The sequence below is a fragment of the Garra rufa genome, chromosome 10 (genome assembly GCF_049309525.1).
Source record: "Garra rufa chromosome 10, GarRuf1.0, whole genome shotgun sequence".
NCBI lineage: Eukaryota > Metazoa > Chordata > Actinopteri > Cypriniformes > Cyprinidae > Garra > Garra rufa.
In genome coordinates this window covers 38669307-38687746 of record NC_133370.1, presented here as the reverse complement: position 1 = coordinate 38687746, position 18440 = coordinate 38669307, and the positions used below count along the sequence as shown (strand labels likewise).

The following is an 18440-nucleotide window of genomic DNA, read 5'->3' as shown; positions in this document are numbered from 1 at the left end:
CGAAAAACTATTTCTTTAAGACTAAAGAAAGAAAGATGTGAACATCTTGGATGACATTATCTGTAAATTTTGGCTCTGAAAGTAAACTAATCCTTTAACAAGATTGAAATATATATTGAGGGTATATATTATCTCCAAGGAAAAGTTGATTCAGAAAATGACATACTTCCACTTCATGCTCTGGCCATTTAGGCTACAGCCAGAGAAATGTGTGTTAGAAATCAGGAATGACTGTAGAGTCAAAGCCAGTTCAATCTGCATCGAATCCTCTACAGCTACTAGCAAAGGAAGACTAAACATACTTTAGGCACTTTGATTCCATCCTTATAAGTTTCTATGCAAGTGGGCATCACCACTGATGAAGCAACAATACATGTGCTGCAGGATTTTGACTTTAGGAATCTCAAATTTGTTCCATACAGGCCCCCCCCTAATATGAGCTGAAACCATTCTACGAATTCACAGAAGCAAAATTCTCATTAATCATAAGCCCAATTTCAAGGCAAATTATGACAATATAACAAAATACAGCCATACCTGGGGTTCCCTCGCAGAGCTGCATGGTGAAGCGCGTTGAAGCCGTTATTGTTGGTAATTGTGACATCTGCACCTGCTTCTAGGAGCACAGAGAGCATGTCATCCCTCTTCTTGCTGATGGCATCATGCAGAGGTGTGTCTCCCTCTGAGTCCTGCCGGGGGCAGCATTAAGTAACACACTTTTTAGTACATGTGCTGCTTTGCTAATAAATGCAACACAGCTTTATATAAGTCTGTTAACAGATGCTGAATAAAACAACAGCTAGAGTTTCACTTTACTAAGGGTGTGATGTGACTTGATTCACTGTTACCACAGAACAGGCAGAAATATGCTAAAATATACAAATGCTTAACAGGCATAATAATAAATGCTGGCATTCCGTGGCAATGTTTCATGTGATGGCATTTGCTTTTGAAAAGCAGCCAACCAATCTGTGCTGATTCATGGTAAAGCTGCAGTAGATTGTTCACTGCCGAAGAGAAGAGAAAATGTCTGAAGTGCCGCAGGGTGTCAATCCCAAGGAAAACACCATGCCTTTATCATCCATTTATCTAGTCTAAAGTATTAACAGCATATTAATCAAATCAAAACATCATTTTATAAACTGTGCATATGAAAAAAAAAAGAAGTCAGAATTTACTGGAAGCTAACACTGAAATGTAAGACTGCAGTTAGTTAGGCCTCAGGAATCAGAGGCTGCAGTACTGAAGAGCTTTCCTTAATTGATCTTTTACACAAAAATCAAGCCAGAAGTTCATTATTGCAACTAGTTATAGGCAAAGTATTGACAAATAACTGGCTGATATTTTGCTATTGTAAGATTCTTAGCATCTGCCAACCATAACTGCGTCAAATTAGCGTCTAAGATCTGCCGTCATAATCTTGAACCATAAACTTGAACAAACCTTGCCTGTGTGATTGTTTATAATAATGCTGACTATTTAACTAAACTCAATTAACAGCTTATATGTGACCCTGGACCACAAAGCCAGTCATAAGGTTAAATTTTACAAAACTGAGATGTATACATCATATGAAAGCTCAATAAATAAGCTTTCTATTGATGTATGGTTTGTTAGGATAGGACAATATTTGCCTGAGATACAACTATTTGAAAACCTGGAATCTAAGGGTGCAAAAAAATCAAAATGCTGAGAAAATCACCTTAAAAGTTCTCCAAATTAGGTTCTTAACAATGCATATTCCTAATCAAAAATTACATTTTGATATATTTATAGTAGGAATTTTACAAAAAATCTTCATGGAACATGATCTTTACTTAATTTCCTAATGATTTTTGGCATAAAAGAAAAATCAATAATTTTGACCCATACAATGTATTTTTGGCTATTGCTACAAATATACCCCAGCGACTTAAGACTGGTTTTGTGGTCCAGGGTCACATATTATAATAATTCATTATTATTACCGCTTTCTATATTACATATTCTATACAAATTGTCTTCATGTTTCTTTTTACTTATTTTAATCAAAAACAAAGTAAAAACAGCAATATTGTGAAATATTACAATTTAAAATAACACTTTTCTATTTTAATACATTTTAAAAATCAGTGTAACAGGATCCTTGTGGAAACTATATTACAAAAAAATCCTGAAAAAAAATTATAACTGGTGAAAACAGCATTGACGATGTTTTCAGCATTGACGATGTTTTGAGTGATTTGTGTGTATTTCTGTATATGTAAATTAATATATTTTGTTTTACTGTGTAACTAAATGTGCTGCCTATCTTGGCCAGGACCCTCTTGTAAATGAGATTGTGAATCTTAAGAGCTTTAATAAAGGTAAAAAAAAAAAAAGTAAAAAAATATAATAATAATAATAATAATAATAATCACAATAAAGTATTATCAGGGTTCATACAGATACTGTAAAATGAAATTCCACGACTTAGGGACTTTTCAAGAACTACTTTTTTGGATATTCAAGGACTGCAATCAGAGATCTAATTTACTTATTCAAATTCCAAAAAAAGGATAAATAGATAAATAAAAATATACTAAACAGGGCTCGACAATAAGGACTGCCCGATGGCCCGGGGCCAGCATGCGAGACGATCGGGCCAGTGCTGCCTTGCCACTACAGTTTAATTTGCCTGCGACTGTTTGTTAATTGCATGCGCAAATACAGTCTAAAGGTGCGTTCACACCGAACGCCAAGCGAATCGCTCTAGTTTATTCGCGGGATGTTTTTCCCGTCACTCGCGCGAATAAAAACAAGGCACGATCGACCATGGCGTAGATAAATACGATCGCTGCTTTGTACTTGTTGTGTAAGTCCTAAATACACCGGAAAGCCAAACGCCAACGTGTCTGGGTTCACAGCACAGTAATGTATCACAGACATGAATGAATCCTTCTATGAACAAAGTGTAGAGAGAGTGTAAATAAGAGATTGATCGTGCAGTACAGAGAGTGTCGTTGATTATAATAGAGCTTTTGTGATATCGCAAACTAAGATGAGTGACAGCTTTTAATATTTTTTTATGGGAGTTTGTAAATAAGATATTGATTTAATGCAGCAGTTAAATAAACAAGAAGTTATTATTAAGTGACTTACATTGCCTGATTTTGCTCTGTTTCGTCGTCAAAAGTCACACCGCTGTGATTGAACGTAGAGGCGCAACGGCTCTGCGCATCTACATTCAAACACAGCGGTGTTTCATTTATAAACCAACGTGGGTTTTCAAACGAATCTAGTGAAACGATTCAATTTCCCATTCATAGAGAGTCACTTGTGCTACGTTCGAAATCGCATACTTCCCTACTATATAGAACGCGAAAAACAGTATGTGAGGCGAGTAGTATGTCCGAATTCATAGTATAGTATTTGAAATACAGTAGGCGAGAAGTACCCGGATGACCTACTGCTTCCTCCCGGATTCTGCAGTACGCATACCATGGACACTTCAGGCTCCAGGAGAGGAGTTGTTATTCGAAAAATGGCGGAAAGTGGAGACGCGGCGGATGTAGTACGTCCGAATTCCATTCATACTACCCATGTTCATACTATATAGAACGTACTGTTTTAACGGTCATGAAGTACGTTTGAATTTAAATGTAGTACCTACTGAAGCAGTATGCGATTTCGGACGCAGCATTGCTTTATTCCTGAATTAACCATGCGTTCGAACGAATCAAATGAATGATACGATTCAGTAATTTCAGTTTCTTGCCGCCACCTGCTGGCAGATCCTTTCAGTTATTGAAATCTTAAATACTTCTGTATTGAAAATTTTATATTTAAAACATTAATCCCAACATGAATTTATGAATTTGATTGCACTCATGGCACCTGAGCCTCATTTTCATGGACGACACTGTAAAAATGAAGACAGAAACCTTGCTGATTATTAAACTATTACTAGCACTACCTCTTTCTTGTGAAAGGAGTTTTAGTTCAATGAAGCAAATTAAAAATGACTGGAGAAGCAACCTCTCAGTGGATTCACTCCACAAACTTTTATTCATCAGCATTGAAGGGCATGAGTTGGACCATTTCAATGGCCAGAAGGTAGCTGAAAGGTGGCACTCTCAGACAGAAAGGGCTCTCAGAGTATTGCTCTAGAACAGAGACAATATTTGGGATCTTCTGATCAAGACCAGAAACAATCCATCACAATAAAACCATTAACATAAATTCTGCTTAATAACACTCTGTTTACTAATATTGTTTACATTTTCTTCTTTGCAACAACAATCCTTTAATAGGAGTCCTCCATTTGTGTATAGTTAACTGCTGATCTGGGACCATCGATCTGGACAGACTGTTGTGCATAAATATAGTCACATCACAATTATAATTTTTTAAATTGTCAATTGTATTTAAAGAAAAGTTATGCTGAATAAAAAGTGTATGTATAGTTACTTTTGGCTCTTGACACATTATTTAAAATATGTGGCTAAGAAATAACTATTAACTTTTTTTTGGTGGGGCCATTAAAAATTTTGGCAGGGCAAGTAAAAATCTGAACCACTGGCAACATTTTTACTATAGTAAAACCATAGTTTAATTTTCTTAAGAGCTTTGTATTTGTGTACACATTCTCCCCTTTTTTTGATATTGTCTAAAAAAAAAAAAGATAACTGAAATAGCCTTGTGTGAATTTTGCTTGAATGTGAATGTGCTTATTGTAAAAATTAAACACTTATTTCATAGATACATTGCCTTTTAATAATTCAAGCACTTTTCAAGTACCTCCTCAAGTAGTTTTCCAGGCCTTAAATTTCCAAAAGTCACAATTAAGTACTTCAAGCACTTTAAGCTCCTTGTACAACCCTGTATTAATAATATCTAAGCACCAAACATAATCAATGGTAATAACTGAGAACTAAATCAGCACATTATAATGATTTCCGAAGGATAGTGTGATACTTAAGACTGGATTAATGATTCTAAAAATATAGCTTTGCTGACGCAAAAATAAAATTACACTTTAAAAACGTTTCAAATTGAAAACAGTTATTTTGTCACTGCTTTTATCAAATAATTGCAGCCTTGAAGATAAAAGACATGACAAACATTTAAAAAATCCTAATTATTCCAAAAGTTTGACCGGTTTTGTAGAAGAACTACAAGAGTCTACTCACTAACTATCAGCTTTAGCTCATACTGTGTGACCCGAAGTGTCAGTAAATAAAAAAACAAGGAAGAGAGTTTTCATTATAAACTGAGAGGTACTGATACACAGTGGGATAGAAACACGTAAACAGATTCACCTGCAGACTGGGGTGGCAGCCAAAGTCAAGCAAAGTCTTCACCACCTGTAGGTGGCCCTTGTTGACAGCGATGTGCAGAGGCGTCTGTCTGCGTTTGTTTCTGGCATTCAGGTCAGCCCCACCTCGATGCAGCACCTCAATGACAGAACCTTCGTCCCCGAAGGCTGCATGATGGACAGCTCGGTCTCCATCCTTATCCTGAAAGAGTCACACGTCCATCACTGTCAGCATCCTCATTTAAACACATCACAGTTTGATTCCAGTATCTGACTGTAAAGCTTTATAACCACAACTGGCCTAGAAAAATAAAATACTGAGGAATGTTTATGGACACAGTCATTACTAAAGCAACTGCCTTATAACGATGCAAATCTTCTGGTTAATTAATCAGAGGTTAAAAGTGATTCGCAGCCATAAATTAAGAGTTTGCCTAATAATCTATTCGTTCCTCCGGCTGACGGTGGCAATAATTCTAGTCTGTTTTTCTCCACTGGACCACAATATTTCATTATGGATACCAATATGTGACCCTGGACCACGAAACCAGTCTTAAGTAGCACGGGTATATTTGTAGCAATAGCCAAAAATACATTGTATGGGTCAAAATGATCAATTATCGATTTTCCTTTTAAGCCAAAAAATCTTTAGGATATTAAGTAAAGATCATGTTCCATGAAGATATTTTGTAAAGTTCCTACTGTAAATATATCAAAACTTAATTTTTGATTAGTAATATGGATTGCTAATAGATATTGTCCTATCTTAACAAACCATACATCAATGGAAAGCTTATTTTTTCAGCTATATCTCCATTTGAATGGACATTTTGGCTGGTTTTGTGGTCCATGTGGTCACATATGTGACCCTGGACCACAAAACCAGTCATAAGGTTAAATTTTACAAAACTGAGATGTATACATCACATAGAATCTCAATAAATAAGCTTTCTATTGATATATGGTTTGTTAGGATAGGACAATATTTGGCCGAGATACATCTATTTGAATATCTGGAATCTGAGGGTGCAAAAAAATCAAAATACTGAGAAAATCACCTTTAAAGTTCTCCAAATTAAGTTCTTAATAATGCATATTACTAATCAAAAATTACATTTTAATATATTTATAGTAGGAATTTTACAAAAAATCTTCATGGAACATGATCTTTACTTAATTTCCTAATGATTTTTGGCATAAAGAAAAATCAATAATTTTGACCCATACAATGTATTTTTGGCTATTGTTACAAAAGTACCCCAGCGACTAGGGATGCTCATTTCGGTTAATTTTCCTGACCGACAACCGCTGCTCGTTATCCGAACATTAACCGTTAACTGATAAAATTAGAATAATAAATTAGTTTAAAATAAAAATAGAATGCACGAGTATCTGTGATGATACATTAAAAATACAAGCAAATGTTTTATTTTAACGTGCAAACAGCAGCATACAGAGCAACAACAAAAACTGTATTGACATATACTTAAATTATCACGCATCAGCAGCGGTTCTGAGAACAGAGAAAATCTGAATGAAAAAAAAAAAAGAATAATATAAATAGGCCTACACTAAATATGTATAAATTAAATAACTAGCTAATTAAGATGACAAAACTAAAACACACTGAATCCTTTTATGCGCTTTGAAGAACTGTACCGGTCTTATTCTTCTCGTCGGACATAAAAATATATAGCAGGCCAGCCAATACCTCAGTGTGCCTAGTTTTTAACATGTCCTCATGCTGTACGGATAGGCAGGACCGCTGCCTGTTAACTCTTAGATCCGCGAAAAAAACACCATCACAAAAACCCTTTCAATTTGCGGTTCGGGACTTCCATCCACTGTCATATGCGTGTGGAGGAGTGCGTGTTTTACAGCGTTCAGCAATAGCAAATCACAGACATGTATGTTGATTTGATTATCACTGTGGCCAATCAGAGGAGGCTATGTTACAATCCACTCACCAACCAAAGTGCCGGTTTCAGTTTTGCTGATTTCTAAACTTTCGCGAACTCTTTTATTAAAACAAAGAAAGTGTTGGCATTATATAAATAAGAGATTAATTGTGCAGTGTAAAGGTTATTTTATTACTTTTTAATAACTTTATGAGATTGCGATGAACTACTCTAGGATGAGTGATAGCTTTCCAGTGATTGTAACGGGAGCGCCTATTGCGCACTTTCTAGACAATAATTCATTCAGAATTTGAATACATTCACTCACGGATTCACTCTCTAATAACCCAATAACGCCACTTGCCATTGAGTTGCATATACTACATCTGTTAACTAAGTAAAGGTGAAGCGAAATATGTCTGTACAGCCACACTGCATGTGTCGACACGCGCGCGTGAGTAAACAGATAACTTACAAATAGCATTATTTCTTTCACCATGCAGCAAACGTAAAAAAAATAGAAAAAAACCCTTTTAAACCGTTTAACTGATAGTAATAATCGGTTAAAATTCTTACTGTCGGTTAACGGTTAAACGGTCAATATGAGCATCCCTACCAGCGACTTAAGACTGGTTTTGTGGTCCAGGGTCACATATGTGCAACTAACAGAAAAACCATAAGACATCCTATAAAGGACAGAGATTTCTTCACATTCAACCTGTAAAAGTTAAAATCAGTGTTGTTATTGTTAACTAAATTAAAAACTAATATTATTTTTTTTTTAATTAAATGAAATAAAACTAACTCCAACTAACTGATCAAATAAAATACTAAATGAAAGATATTTACAATAGCAAAAAAAAAAAAAGCACATCAAATGTCTTTCCTGGCATGTTTGGTCATCTAAAATTTGCATTTTTGAAATTATTTTATTTAATATTTGGCCATATAAACATTATATAACACAGGTGACTACTTTATTACCCTTCTAGGTACTGATTTTAACAATTACCATGCTGTCACTCACAATCCATAACAGACAACCAAACAAAATCAATAAAGCAGGACACAAGTAATTTGCAGAAGTCTGCGATCAAAGCTAACATCATTCAACAAAAGCATCTATGATCCCTTCCAAAGCATCAAGCTCTTTCCTGCCCCTGAAACATCAGCAGACACCGGGACATAAATATTCGTGCTTGATTGTGAGTGGAGAACTGTTCATGTGGCTGGAATAACAATGCCAGCGTTTCCAGCATCCTGTTTTTTTTTTCACTCCTTGCACATAAGCAAACAGTAGATGTGCTGGCTGCATGCTAACATTAACTTTCCTTAGAATACTGGAAATCGTGGGTTCAGTTAACATTCTCTCAATACGCCTCTGAAGTACCTCAAGCCGATTCTTTACAAACATAAACAGACTTATTTAACTTAGCATTCCTATTACAAGAATGTGAGTCTAAAATCTGTATTAAAATTATTAGTGAAAGTTAGTTGAAAGATCACGCAATGGGTTTTCTCTCTCTCTCTCTTTCTCTCTAAATATATATAGTTGAAGTCAAAAGTTTAAATACACCTTGCAGAATCTGCAAAATGATCATTTTGTTACTAAAATTAGAGATATCATACAATTTTTATTTATTACTGACTAGAATAAGATATTTCACATAAAAGATATTTACATGTAGTCCGCAAGAGAATATAATAGTTGAATTTATAAAAATGACCCTGTTCAAAAGTTTACATAAACTTGATTCTTAATACTGTGTTCTTACCTGAATAATCCACAGCTGTGTTTTTTTTAAGTGATACTTGTTTATGAGTCAAATCTTTGTCCTAAACAGTTAACCTGCCTGCTGTTCTTCAGAATAATCTTTAAGGTCCCACAAATTTGGTTTTCCAACGTTTTTGTGTATTTGAACCCTTTCCAACAATGACTACATTACTTTGAGATTCATCTTTTCACACTGAGGACAACTAAGGGACTCATATGCAACTATTACAGAAGGTTCAAATGCTCACTGATGCTCCAAAAGGAAAAACAATGCATAAAGAACCAGGGGTGAAAACTTTTGAACAGAATGAAGATGTGTACATTTTTCTTATTTTGCCTAAATATCCTTTTTTTTTTTCATTTAGTACTGCCCTTCAGAAGCTACAGAAGAAACTTCCTTGTTTCCCAGAAGACGAAATAAGTGAAATTTACCCTGATCTTCTAATTCAAAAACAATTGAATTAGAAGATCCCCCCCCCCCCCGGCTCTTAATGCATTGTGATGAGGGACTCATAAACCACTGTCAGTAAACAAAACAAAAAAACGCTGCTGTGGATCATTCAGGTAACAACACACGGTATTAAAAATCAAGTGTATGTAAACTTTTGAACAGGGTTGTTTTTATAATTTTTTATGTGGAATATATAAACGTCTTATGTAAAACATGTTATTCAGGTCAGTACTAAAAAAATAAAAAATAACATGCATTTTGTGATCCCTCTTATTTTGGTAATATAATTAACATTTTGCAGATTCTGCAAGCTGTATGTAAACTTTTTACTTGAACTGCATATTTTCTCTTCATATTATGGTGGGATATTACGCTATACTGTCACAACAGTGTTTAACATTTATCCTGCAAGTATGCAAACGTATCATGGGTGAAAAAGATGACAAGCTGACATTTTTTGTATCACCATATGCTGGCTAACTAGATCCATGAGGTCTCCTTACAAAAAGACTTCTGCTTGAGGTCTTTGAACTACAGAAAAAAAAATCTAAGTGGCTTAAGGTCAGCAGTCAATCCACAGCATATTATGGCTTGCCCTGTTCCAAGCACAAAAAACTTTAGTAGGGAAAAAACAGCCAAAAAGTGACAAGTGGTGGATCAGGAGCAGGATACAAGACATACCTCAGCCTCCAGGTCCACATTATGTTTCAGCAGCAGTTTGAGGACGTCCACATGGCCATTTTGGCTGGCTGCCTGCATGGCAGTATGTCCTGCACACTGCCCATTCACCTGGAAACAAAAAGACAAGGATGATCACATCACGCTGTTTGCATCTCTGATTTTATGTTTGTCTATCTATAAAATGTGTTTATGTGCATGTGTATGAGCGTACACACACACACGCACACACACACAAGTGTCTATTTGTGATCTGCAGCATTGCGGTAAGTTAAATCAGTGTGCAAAGGCATGAATATTAATGCTGGAGCCCCTGGTGTATTTGCAGGACATGTCTTGTCCTGCCGAGCATATAATTTGGCCAGTCACCCTAGCCAATCTGACTTCTCTTCCTCTCTCTCTGTGCTACAACCAATTACTTCAGTGAGGGGCGGCAGGGCACAGAGCCAGTCCTGGCACCAACACAAACTAAAAAGGTGGAGGGGCAAAGAAAACTCAAACTTATCAAATATATTGAAGTAAAAATGTATCAGGTAAAGTGACAAAAGTATCTAATGCAAATCCTGGCATTATATACTGCATACAATATCTGTAATACATGCCTTTTCTATTCATTTATGAGAACTAGGCTTTTTAAAAATCATGAGATTATATATGCAATTTCTACATGATAATTTTAGCATACATTCCAGTATAATTTATATTAAATTAAAAAAAAAAATAAGACTTGAAACATTTTAAATAAAGATCATTGTTTTACCAAGATTACATTTAGGAACAATGCCACAAAACTTGTTATCTGCAAGCTTTTTTAAAATAAATTTAAACTTTTTTTAATTTTCATAATTCACAATTCATGTATATGGTGCAACATCAAAAACTGCGAGGAAAAAAATGCTACTCTTGTTCATTCACTTTCAAAACACAGAAGTCACAATTTTTCAAATTCCCTGACATTTTCAGGTCTTTTATGATAGTGGGAATAAGAACCATTGCTATGTCACATGTTCATTGTACACTGCATTCCAATGTCTAGTCTATCTATTCCAAACAAAGCTCAGATCAACTTCCTTCTCGTTTCCTTTTAATCAACATGTTGTGCAATCTTTGACGTAATCGTACAGTTTCCCATTGTTACTGTGGTGAGGCTATCAAGCTTTGAGATCCAGTGATACCCATTTTGAAATTTATGCAAGCAATGCCCTTCAACCCCTCTCAAAGCAGACTGGAATGAAACAATTGTCAAAAATATTTAAACAGTAAGATGATTAATGTTTTTTAAAGATGTATTTTCTGCTCACAAAGACTGCATTTATTTGATCCGAAGCACAGCAAAAAGAGTAAAATGTTTTGTTTTTTTTTGTTTTTAAATAACTGTTTGAATTTATTTTCAAATGTAATTTATTCCTATGATCAAAGCAACGGTTTCAACATCAGTACTCCAGTCTTTAGTGTCATATGATCCTTAAAAAAATCTAATATGCTGATTTGCTGTTCAAGAAGTTTTTATCAATATAACAAAGTATACTTTTCCAGGATTCTTTGATGAATAGAAAGATCCAAATATCAGCATTTATCTCAAATAAAAACAACTATTTGTAACTTTTTGGGGGAAAGAAATTAGAAAATTAATACTTTTCTTTAGCAAGGATGCTTTTAATTGATCAAAAGTGATAAAAGACATTTAAAACGTTACAAAAGATTTCTATTTCAGATAAATGCTGTTTTTCTGAACTTTCTTTTCTTAAAGACTTAAAACAATATATACTCAGCTGTTTTCATCATCATAATAATAAATGTTTTTGAGCATCAAATCAGAATATTAGAATAATTTCTGAAGGATCAAGTGACTGGCGTTAAAAAAATCTGCTTTGAAATCACAGGAATAAAATACATTTTAAAAAATATACTGAAATAACAGCTATTTTAAATGAAAATATTTCAAAATTGTACAGTTTTTGCTGTACTTTGGATTAAATAAATACAGGTGAGCAGAAGAGACTTCTTAAAAAAAAGAAACATTAAAATCTTAAAAACTTTTGACTGGTTGTCAAAATAGGCTATCTTTCTGAGTAAAACTGCTTGATTGTTTTGTTTAGTCTTATTTAAAACAATTTATGTGCTTATGTCTTCATACAAATGACTGTTGAATACTTTCAGCATGCTAGAAACTAGACACTTTCATATTCCATAAACAGAGTTTCAGGCTCATAGGAGGTTGAAAAAAAGAGCAAAGGAAGTCTCATACATATAAGAGCGGCCATCATTCTTTGATTGTGCGTTTGATCTGAGTTGTAAGATTCCAGTTAGAACCAAAAGGTGCAGCAGTTCAAAGTGGTCTTGCTACAAATTAGAACCAGTATGCTGCTTGATCAAAGTACTACTTGCATAAGTTCCTTCATGCTGGATTGCACTTTTATAAATGTAAGAACTGCTACCTATTTGATCAGATGGAATGGGGATTTGTAAGGACTTAACTCTTTTAACTGCGGTGAGTTTGACTGTGTTAAATGGAGAATACCTCACTAATATTGACAGCAAATGAACATTAGCCAAAATATTTGTTTAAACTGACAATTAAAAGCCAATCAACATTAACCGAATACTATAACACAGATTTTGAATTCTGTGGAAATCTGCTGAGCTTTTTGTTGTTGTGCAAATTTGGTAAACTGTGTGTGTGTGTGTGTGTGTGTGTGTGTGTGTGTGTGTGTGTGTGTGTGTGTGTGTGTGTGTGTGTGTGTGTGTGTGTGTGTGTGTGTGTGTGTGTGTGTGTGTGTGTGTGAGAACTCTTACGTCTACATCAGGTCTCTTCAGGATGTCCTCTACTTTGGCTAGGTCGCCATTAGCCGCGGCCTTCACCAGCTCTTCATTAATGTCTCCCGACTCCTGCGTCTCAAAAAGCTTCTTGAGAAGCTGAGACAGGCGCTCTGCAGGCACAGAAGGACTCTCTGTCAACACTGCTATAGTGTCGCACAGAGTAAACAATGACCGATGAGAAATGGATTGATGCTTGTCTGTGGTTGACTGTGAACTACTGAAATCTAGGACATTTTCCCCTTCTGGCAAATCAATTAATGCCACAATATATTGAAATTAGGGCTGCATGATATATTGAAATAGAGGCTGAACGGAGGCACTCCACTACAAAATCTCCCAAAGACATTTTAAATTTATAATTATTTACTAATATAGCTTTTCAAGTCTTCTGGTTAAATTTCCAGCATTTTTTATATTGCAAATTTTATCACAGATAAAGTTTTCCAATATTGTGCAGCCCTAATTAAAATGCAATACTTAAAACAGACATCATTTTTTAACAATTTTTCCAATTTTATAAGTCACCAATAACACAAATGGTGTGCACGGCAATAAGTGATCAAAAATGAATATTAAATAAAAAATAATGTTTTGGTTCAGAATAGCCTTTGCCTAAATCATAGTTCTGCACACTCTCTGAATCAACTTATTCAGGTGCTTCCTGCACTCTAATAAAATGCTGGGTTATTTTTGTTTAATCCAAATGCTGGGTTCAGCTTGTTGGGTCATTTTATTGGGTTATTTTTAATATATATATATTTTTTTAACCAGGTGCTGGGTAGTTTTTCTGTAACTAAGCTGCTGGGTCATTTTTAATGGGTTATTAAATATTAGGTTTTTTTTTCTACCCAACTGCTGAATTGAGTCTGTCTCTGACAAAACAACCCAGCTGCTGAGTTACAATCAGAGCGCAGCTTTTTGCTTCCTCTACAGGAGAGATCGGTTCACAGTGGCGCCGATTTAGTGCACTTCTTTAGCAAAATTAAGGTTTGTATACATTTTATTTCATTTATAAAGTCTGTGCTGTAAATTATATTATTTTACTCAACGCAACATACAAGGACTCATTTCGTATGTTGGAAACACCTTTTGCCTTGAATTACATAAATTGATTTTATTTGTTATAATTAAATTTGATGTTAAAATATGTTCTCTAATCTCAGTACTGTTTGTTTATGGGCAGGTTATGGAATCGGTCATGGCACGGCAGTGTAATTTTTAATTTCCAGCCCATTTTAAACCAGCAGAATTGGCTGGAAACAACTCTGCATGTTGGATAGAAATATTTAACCCAAACAGCTGGGTCAAAATAACCCAGCATCTGTTCTGCCCAATATTTACCCAGCGCGGGGTTGCCAAATAACCCAAGGTGGGTTGTTTTTAACCCAGCATTTTTTAGAGTGCTGTATTCTGTTCCTTTACTATCCTCTCCTATTCATGCATTTTAAAAATCATTTACACATAAGTCTTTATACCAACAAGGTTTTAAAATCAAACACTTAGAGTGTGTGTGCGTGTACAAGTTTATACGGTATATGAGGACAAAAATGTGTGAAATGACCAAGGGGCAACCTCCCGCTCTCTCTATTGAAACCAACACGGAAGTGTCTTAAAATGCAATTCATCGACTGGCCACTAGAGACTGGCTGCAAAAGAGAGTCAGTCCCATTGACTCCCCATGTTAAAATGCCCAACTTTACAGCAGAAAAAAGTATGTTTACAGCCTGGTTCAAAAAATGGTTTTGGTCTATATAGCTAGTTTTGCCCTTCATGTCAACTGTGAGGTGGGTGAATTTTTTTATAACTCATCCGTTTAAGTTATATTAAGCCTTAAAGTTCAGCATAATTAAGGGCGTGGCCACTTGAGTGACAGGGGGATTGCCGCTGCTGTCACCACTGTCGCGCTAGGCGGGCGTGGTTTCAGCAACCAGCTCCACCCACATCCCGCCTTTTTGCCCATTTTTGATTATCCGGGAGTGACGCGCGGTGACGCGATTCCAAGATGGCGACGGCTGAATCCCGCCCACAACAGGCTTCAAAATAGCGCTTCAGAATCCTACGGGTGACGTCACGGATACTACGTCCATATTTTTTACAGTCTATGGAAATGACACTTCTTCTGTTCTCATAAACCAAATGGCATAAAACAAAACATACTTAAATTTTTGTTGTTGTTGTTTTTTTGAAAATAAAAATGCTGAAAGTTTTCTGTTATAGGTAGGTTTAAGGTTCAGAAAAAACAAGTTTGTACAGTATAAAGAACATTATGCAGTCCTCATAAACCAACATGTGTGTGCATGTATGTGCATGTATATTACCTCCAGAAGCATTAGTAACAGCAGATCCAGCAGGAGCCACTTTAGTAACAGCGGCTGGATTGTATGTCCAGGATGTCCCGCACACCTCGACTTTGAGGTCACTGTCAGAGTAAATCTGTTGTACTCTTCCCACCTTTCCAAGGGTCTGCACAACAAAAAAAACATGGGCATATGAGTGTGGGAATGTCCTAAAACAAATTCTACTGCATTAAACCCACTTTCCTTTCCCTCCAAGCTCTAAAACTGCCAGAATGCTAGACAGGTTTGTGTGCAAACTGCATATTACACACAGGTACAAACGCTCCTGTGAGAGCAACATCCTAAATACTGTGGAGGGAGAGAGAGAGATGTGGTGGTCGGCGGAGAAAAATCAATAAGTGTAAGGTCTGGCTTTTAAAATTGAGATTGGCTCATTTAAAAGAGAGGATACCCAAAGGCTCCTAGACTTGGAGGACCATATCTCATCTATATTGCTCATAACTGAAGCTATTGGAATTCTGTTAAGCTTTGTCCATTGAGGACATCAAAAAGAAGGAGATCCGAGAAGCATAAACCAATCATGCAGGCCCAATGCCTCTCTTAGAATCGCATCCACTGCTTTAGGAGGCAGAGCTGCTTGAAACAGCCTGTAGACAGAATGAACTGTGCTATTGGAAGACGGTTGCCAGTGGCCGCAAGTGAATTCTCATTAGCCTCTTAAACTCAAGCACACTGGGTCTTTATTACAAAGATGAGGTTTTAATGCCTGGTTTATTGGTCATTTTATTTGCAGCCAAAACTGAGAAATTTACCACATTTAGTAGTAGTAAAAGTCATGCATATTGAAACAACTGAAAAAGCTGTTGATTAGTCTCTAGATTTTTTTGTGCAGACTAGAGTCTGCTGTCCTAGTATGGAAAAAGCAATTATTAGATTAGATAAACTCATTACACAGTACTATAAAATAAAATAATTTTTCATTCAGAGCTCTGGCCTAGTGCTTAATGTTGCAATGGTACCCATATGGGCGAAACAGCTTTAAATACAGCAACATTTTATGATCCTGCTCCACCCTCTCTCTCTCTATCTCTTTTCATTTTTCAGTCTGCTCTCTTATTACAAAATAAAATAAATTAAAAATATCCAGCCAAAGTGTAATATTCAACTAATCATTCACAGAAACGGTGTCATGTTATCATTAAAGGGATAGTTCAGCCAAAAATTAAAATTCTATCATCATTTATTTTAACTACATGCTGTTCCAAACCTGTATGACTTTCTTCTGCAGAACAGCCTGAGAGATAGAGCCTGAAAGATATTTTGAAAATTGTTGATAACCAAACAGATTTGGTTACTATTGACTTCTATTATAATGTGGAAACACTTTTTGTTAGATAGTTTAATAGTCAACTTAAGACATTCTAATAACTAGCAGCTTTGCAACTGAGTACACAGAGAATTAGTAGACTGTCTGCTTAATATCTGCTAACACTTTATTTTGATGGTCCCCAGCAGACATTCTACTGATTATACCCTAGTAATATTCTAATGAGAATTCTAATGAGTATATATATGTAGTTCAAATTAACCCAGATAGCACACCTACGTCTGCAAGATGTCTGTTAAAGATCACTTGATCTGGAAAGCATCTGCTGTGTACACACGTCTGGCAGACATCTATAAGTTGTCAGTTTTACATAAATTCTAATTCATAAACATCTTAAAGACATCTAATAGACATCTGATAGGAAACGTCAAATAGACATATTGCAGATGAGCAAAATACGTATTGCAGATGGTAATGCAGACGTCAAATAGACGACTTCGAGGTGTATGTGTGCTATCAGGGAATGAGAGTTAGTTGACACATACCGTAATAGCACAAGTACATCTCAGATACGTCTATTTGATGTCTGCATTTACATCAGCAAGACGTAGTTTGCTCATCTGCAATACGTCTATTGGACGTTTCCTATCAGATGTCAAATAGACGGCTATTAGATGTCTTTAAGATGTTTGGGATTTAGAATGTGTGTAAAACTGCCATCTTACAGACGTCTGACAGACGTTTGTACACAGCAGATGCTTTCCAGATCAAGAGATCTTTAACAGACATCTTGCAGATCTACGTGTACTATCTGGGTAGTTGCAAAGTTGTCTAAAGTAGACTATTAAAAATAAAGTGTAACCACATACATTTCTCAAGATATTAGTTCCACAGAAAAAAGTAAATCATACAGGTTTGAATGGCATGAGGGTGAAATGATAACAGAATTTTCGTTTTTGCGTGAACTATCATTTTAAGGATGTGGGAGGTGATGCTCACTGGCAGCATAGCTTCAGCCCACTCTCCATGTCCTCTCTGGAGTAGTTTGATGCGGTCAATGTCATAGCAGATCTGGACCAAGTCTCCCACCATGAACTGAGAGCTGCCTCCCTCAGCACCAGCCGCCACCTCTCCACTACGTACAACGTTTGCCTTTGTGAGCACCGCTGGGTTAAACGTCCACCTAGAACACACAAAAGGTTGTGTTTATTTCAAAGTCATGGACCTTCAACAACAGTAGTTAAATTGTTACATTTCAAAAAATCCTGACTATTATTTTAAATGTCAGGCTTCACAAGTTTAATGTTGTTATACCGTTTGCTTTGTGATTTTGTTTAAACAGTTTTAGGCAACTAAGAGGACTAATGGTAATGTTATGGTCTTATATAATATCAATTTAAGTCTTGATACACTTCTTTTGGATTTGTTGACTGTTTATATCCAAAATTACGGTTTTAAATGTATATTTTATTAATCAGCAATAATAATTAGTATTTATTATTGTTATAATTGTGAAGTTTGTCACTCTCATGCACTGAAGAAAAAAAAAATGCTAATACATAAGTGTAAAAATAGTCTTTTCAGAAGTGCCGTGTGACTGACCTGTTTCCACTTGGATACTGCACAACAATGTCATGGTCTTCATCAATGCCACACACAGTGCCTGTGGTGGTGAGCGTTTCAAACATTCCATCAGTCCAGCCTCCGTGGCCATGCTGCAGCGACTGAACAATCTCCAGGTCCAAATCGATGTTGACCAAATCTCCAATCTGCAGGCCTCCTGGGTTCCTGTTTCCATTCTGCTCACCTACAGGAAAGCCACAGAGGAAAGAGTACGCTTAAGAAAGAAATAGAATGTATTCTCATGACCATTATCATTTTAAGACCAACATTTTCTATTGCAACTAAGCATTTTGTAAA

The 18440-nt window shown here is 35.8% G+C and overlaps 1 protein-coding gene across 7 annotated transcripts in view; it reads right to left on the bottom strand.

The window, feature by feature from the left end:
• mib1 (MIB E3 ubiquitin protein ligase 1) overlaps window positions 1–18440 on the bottom strand; it is a 79623-nt gene that overhangs the window by 51552 nt on the left and 9631 nt on the right. For all 7 annotated transcript variants that reach the window (XM_073849849.1, XM_073849850.1, XM_073849852.1 and 4 more), the window contains exons 6-12: window positions 18123–18327; window positions 17520–17703; window positions 15215–15359; window positions 12873–13006; window positions 10080–10187; window positions 5280–5477; window positions 538–689 (exon numbers count right to left, since the gene is read on the bottom strand). In XM_073849849.1, the coding sequence (XP_073705950.1) occupies window positions 538–689; window positions 5280–5477; window positions 10080–10187; window positions 12873–13006; window positions 15215–15359; window positions 17520–17703; window positions 18123–18327 (1126 nt within the window). The remainder of the gene's footprint in view (window positions 1–537; window positions 690–5279; window positions 5478–10079; window positions 10188–12872; window positions 13007–15214; window positions 15360–17519; window positions 17704–18122; window positions 18328–18440) is intronic.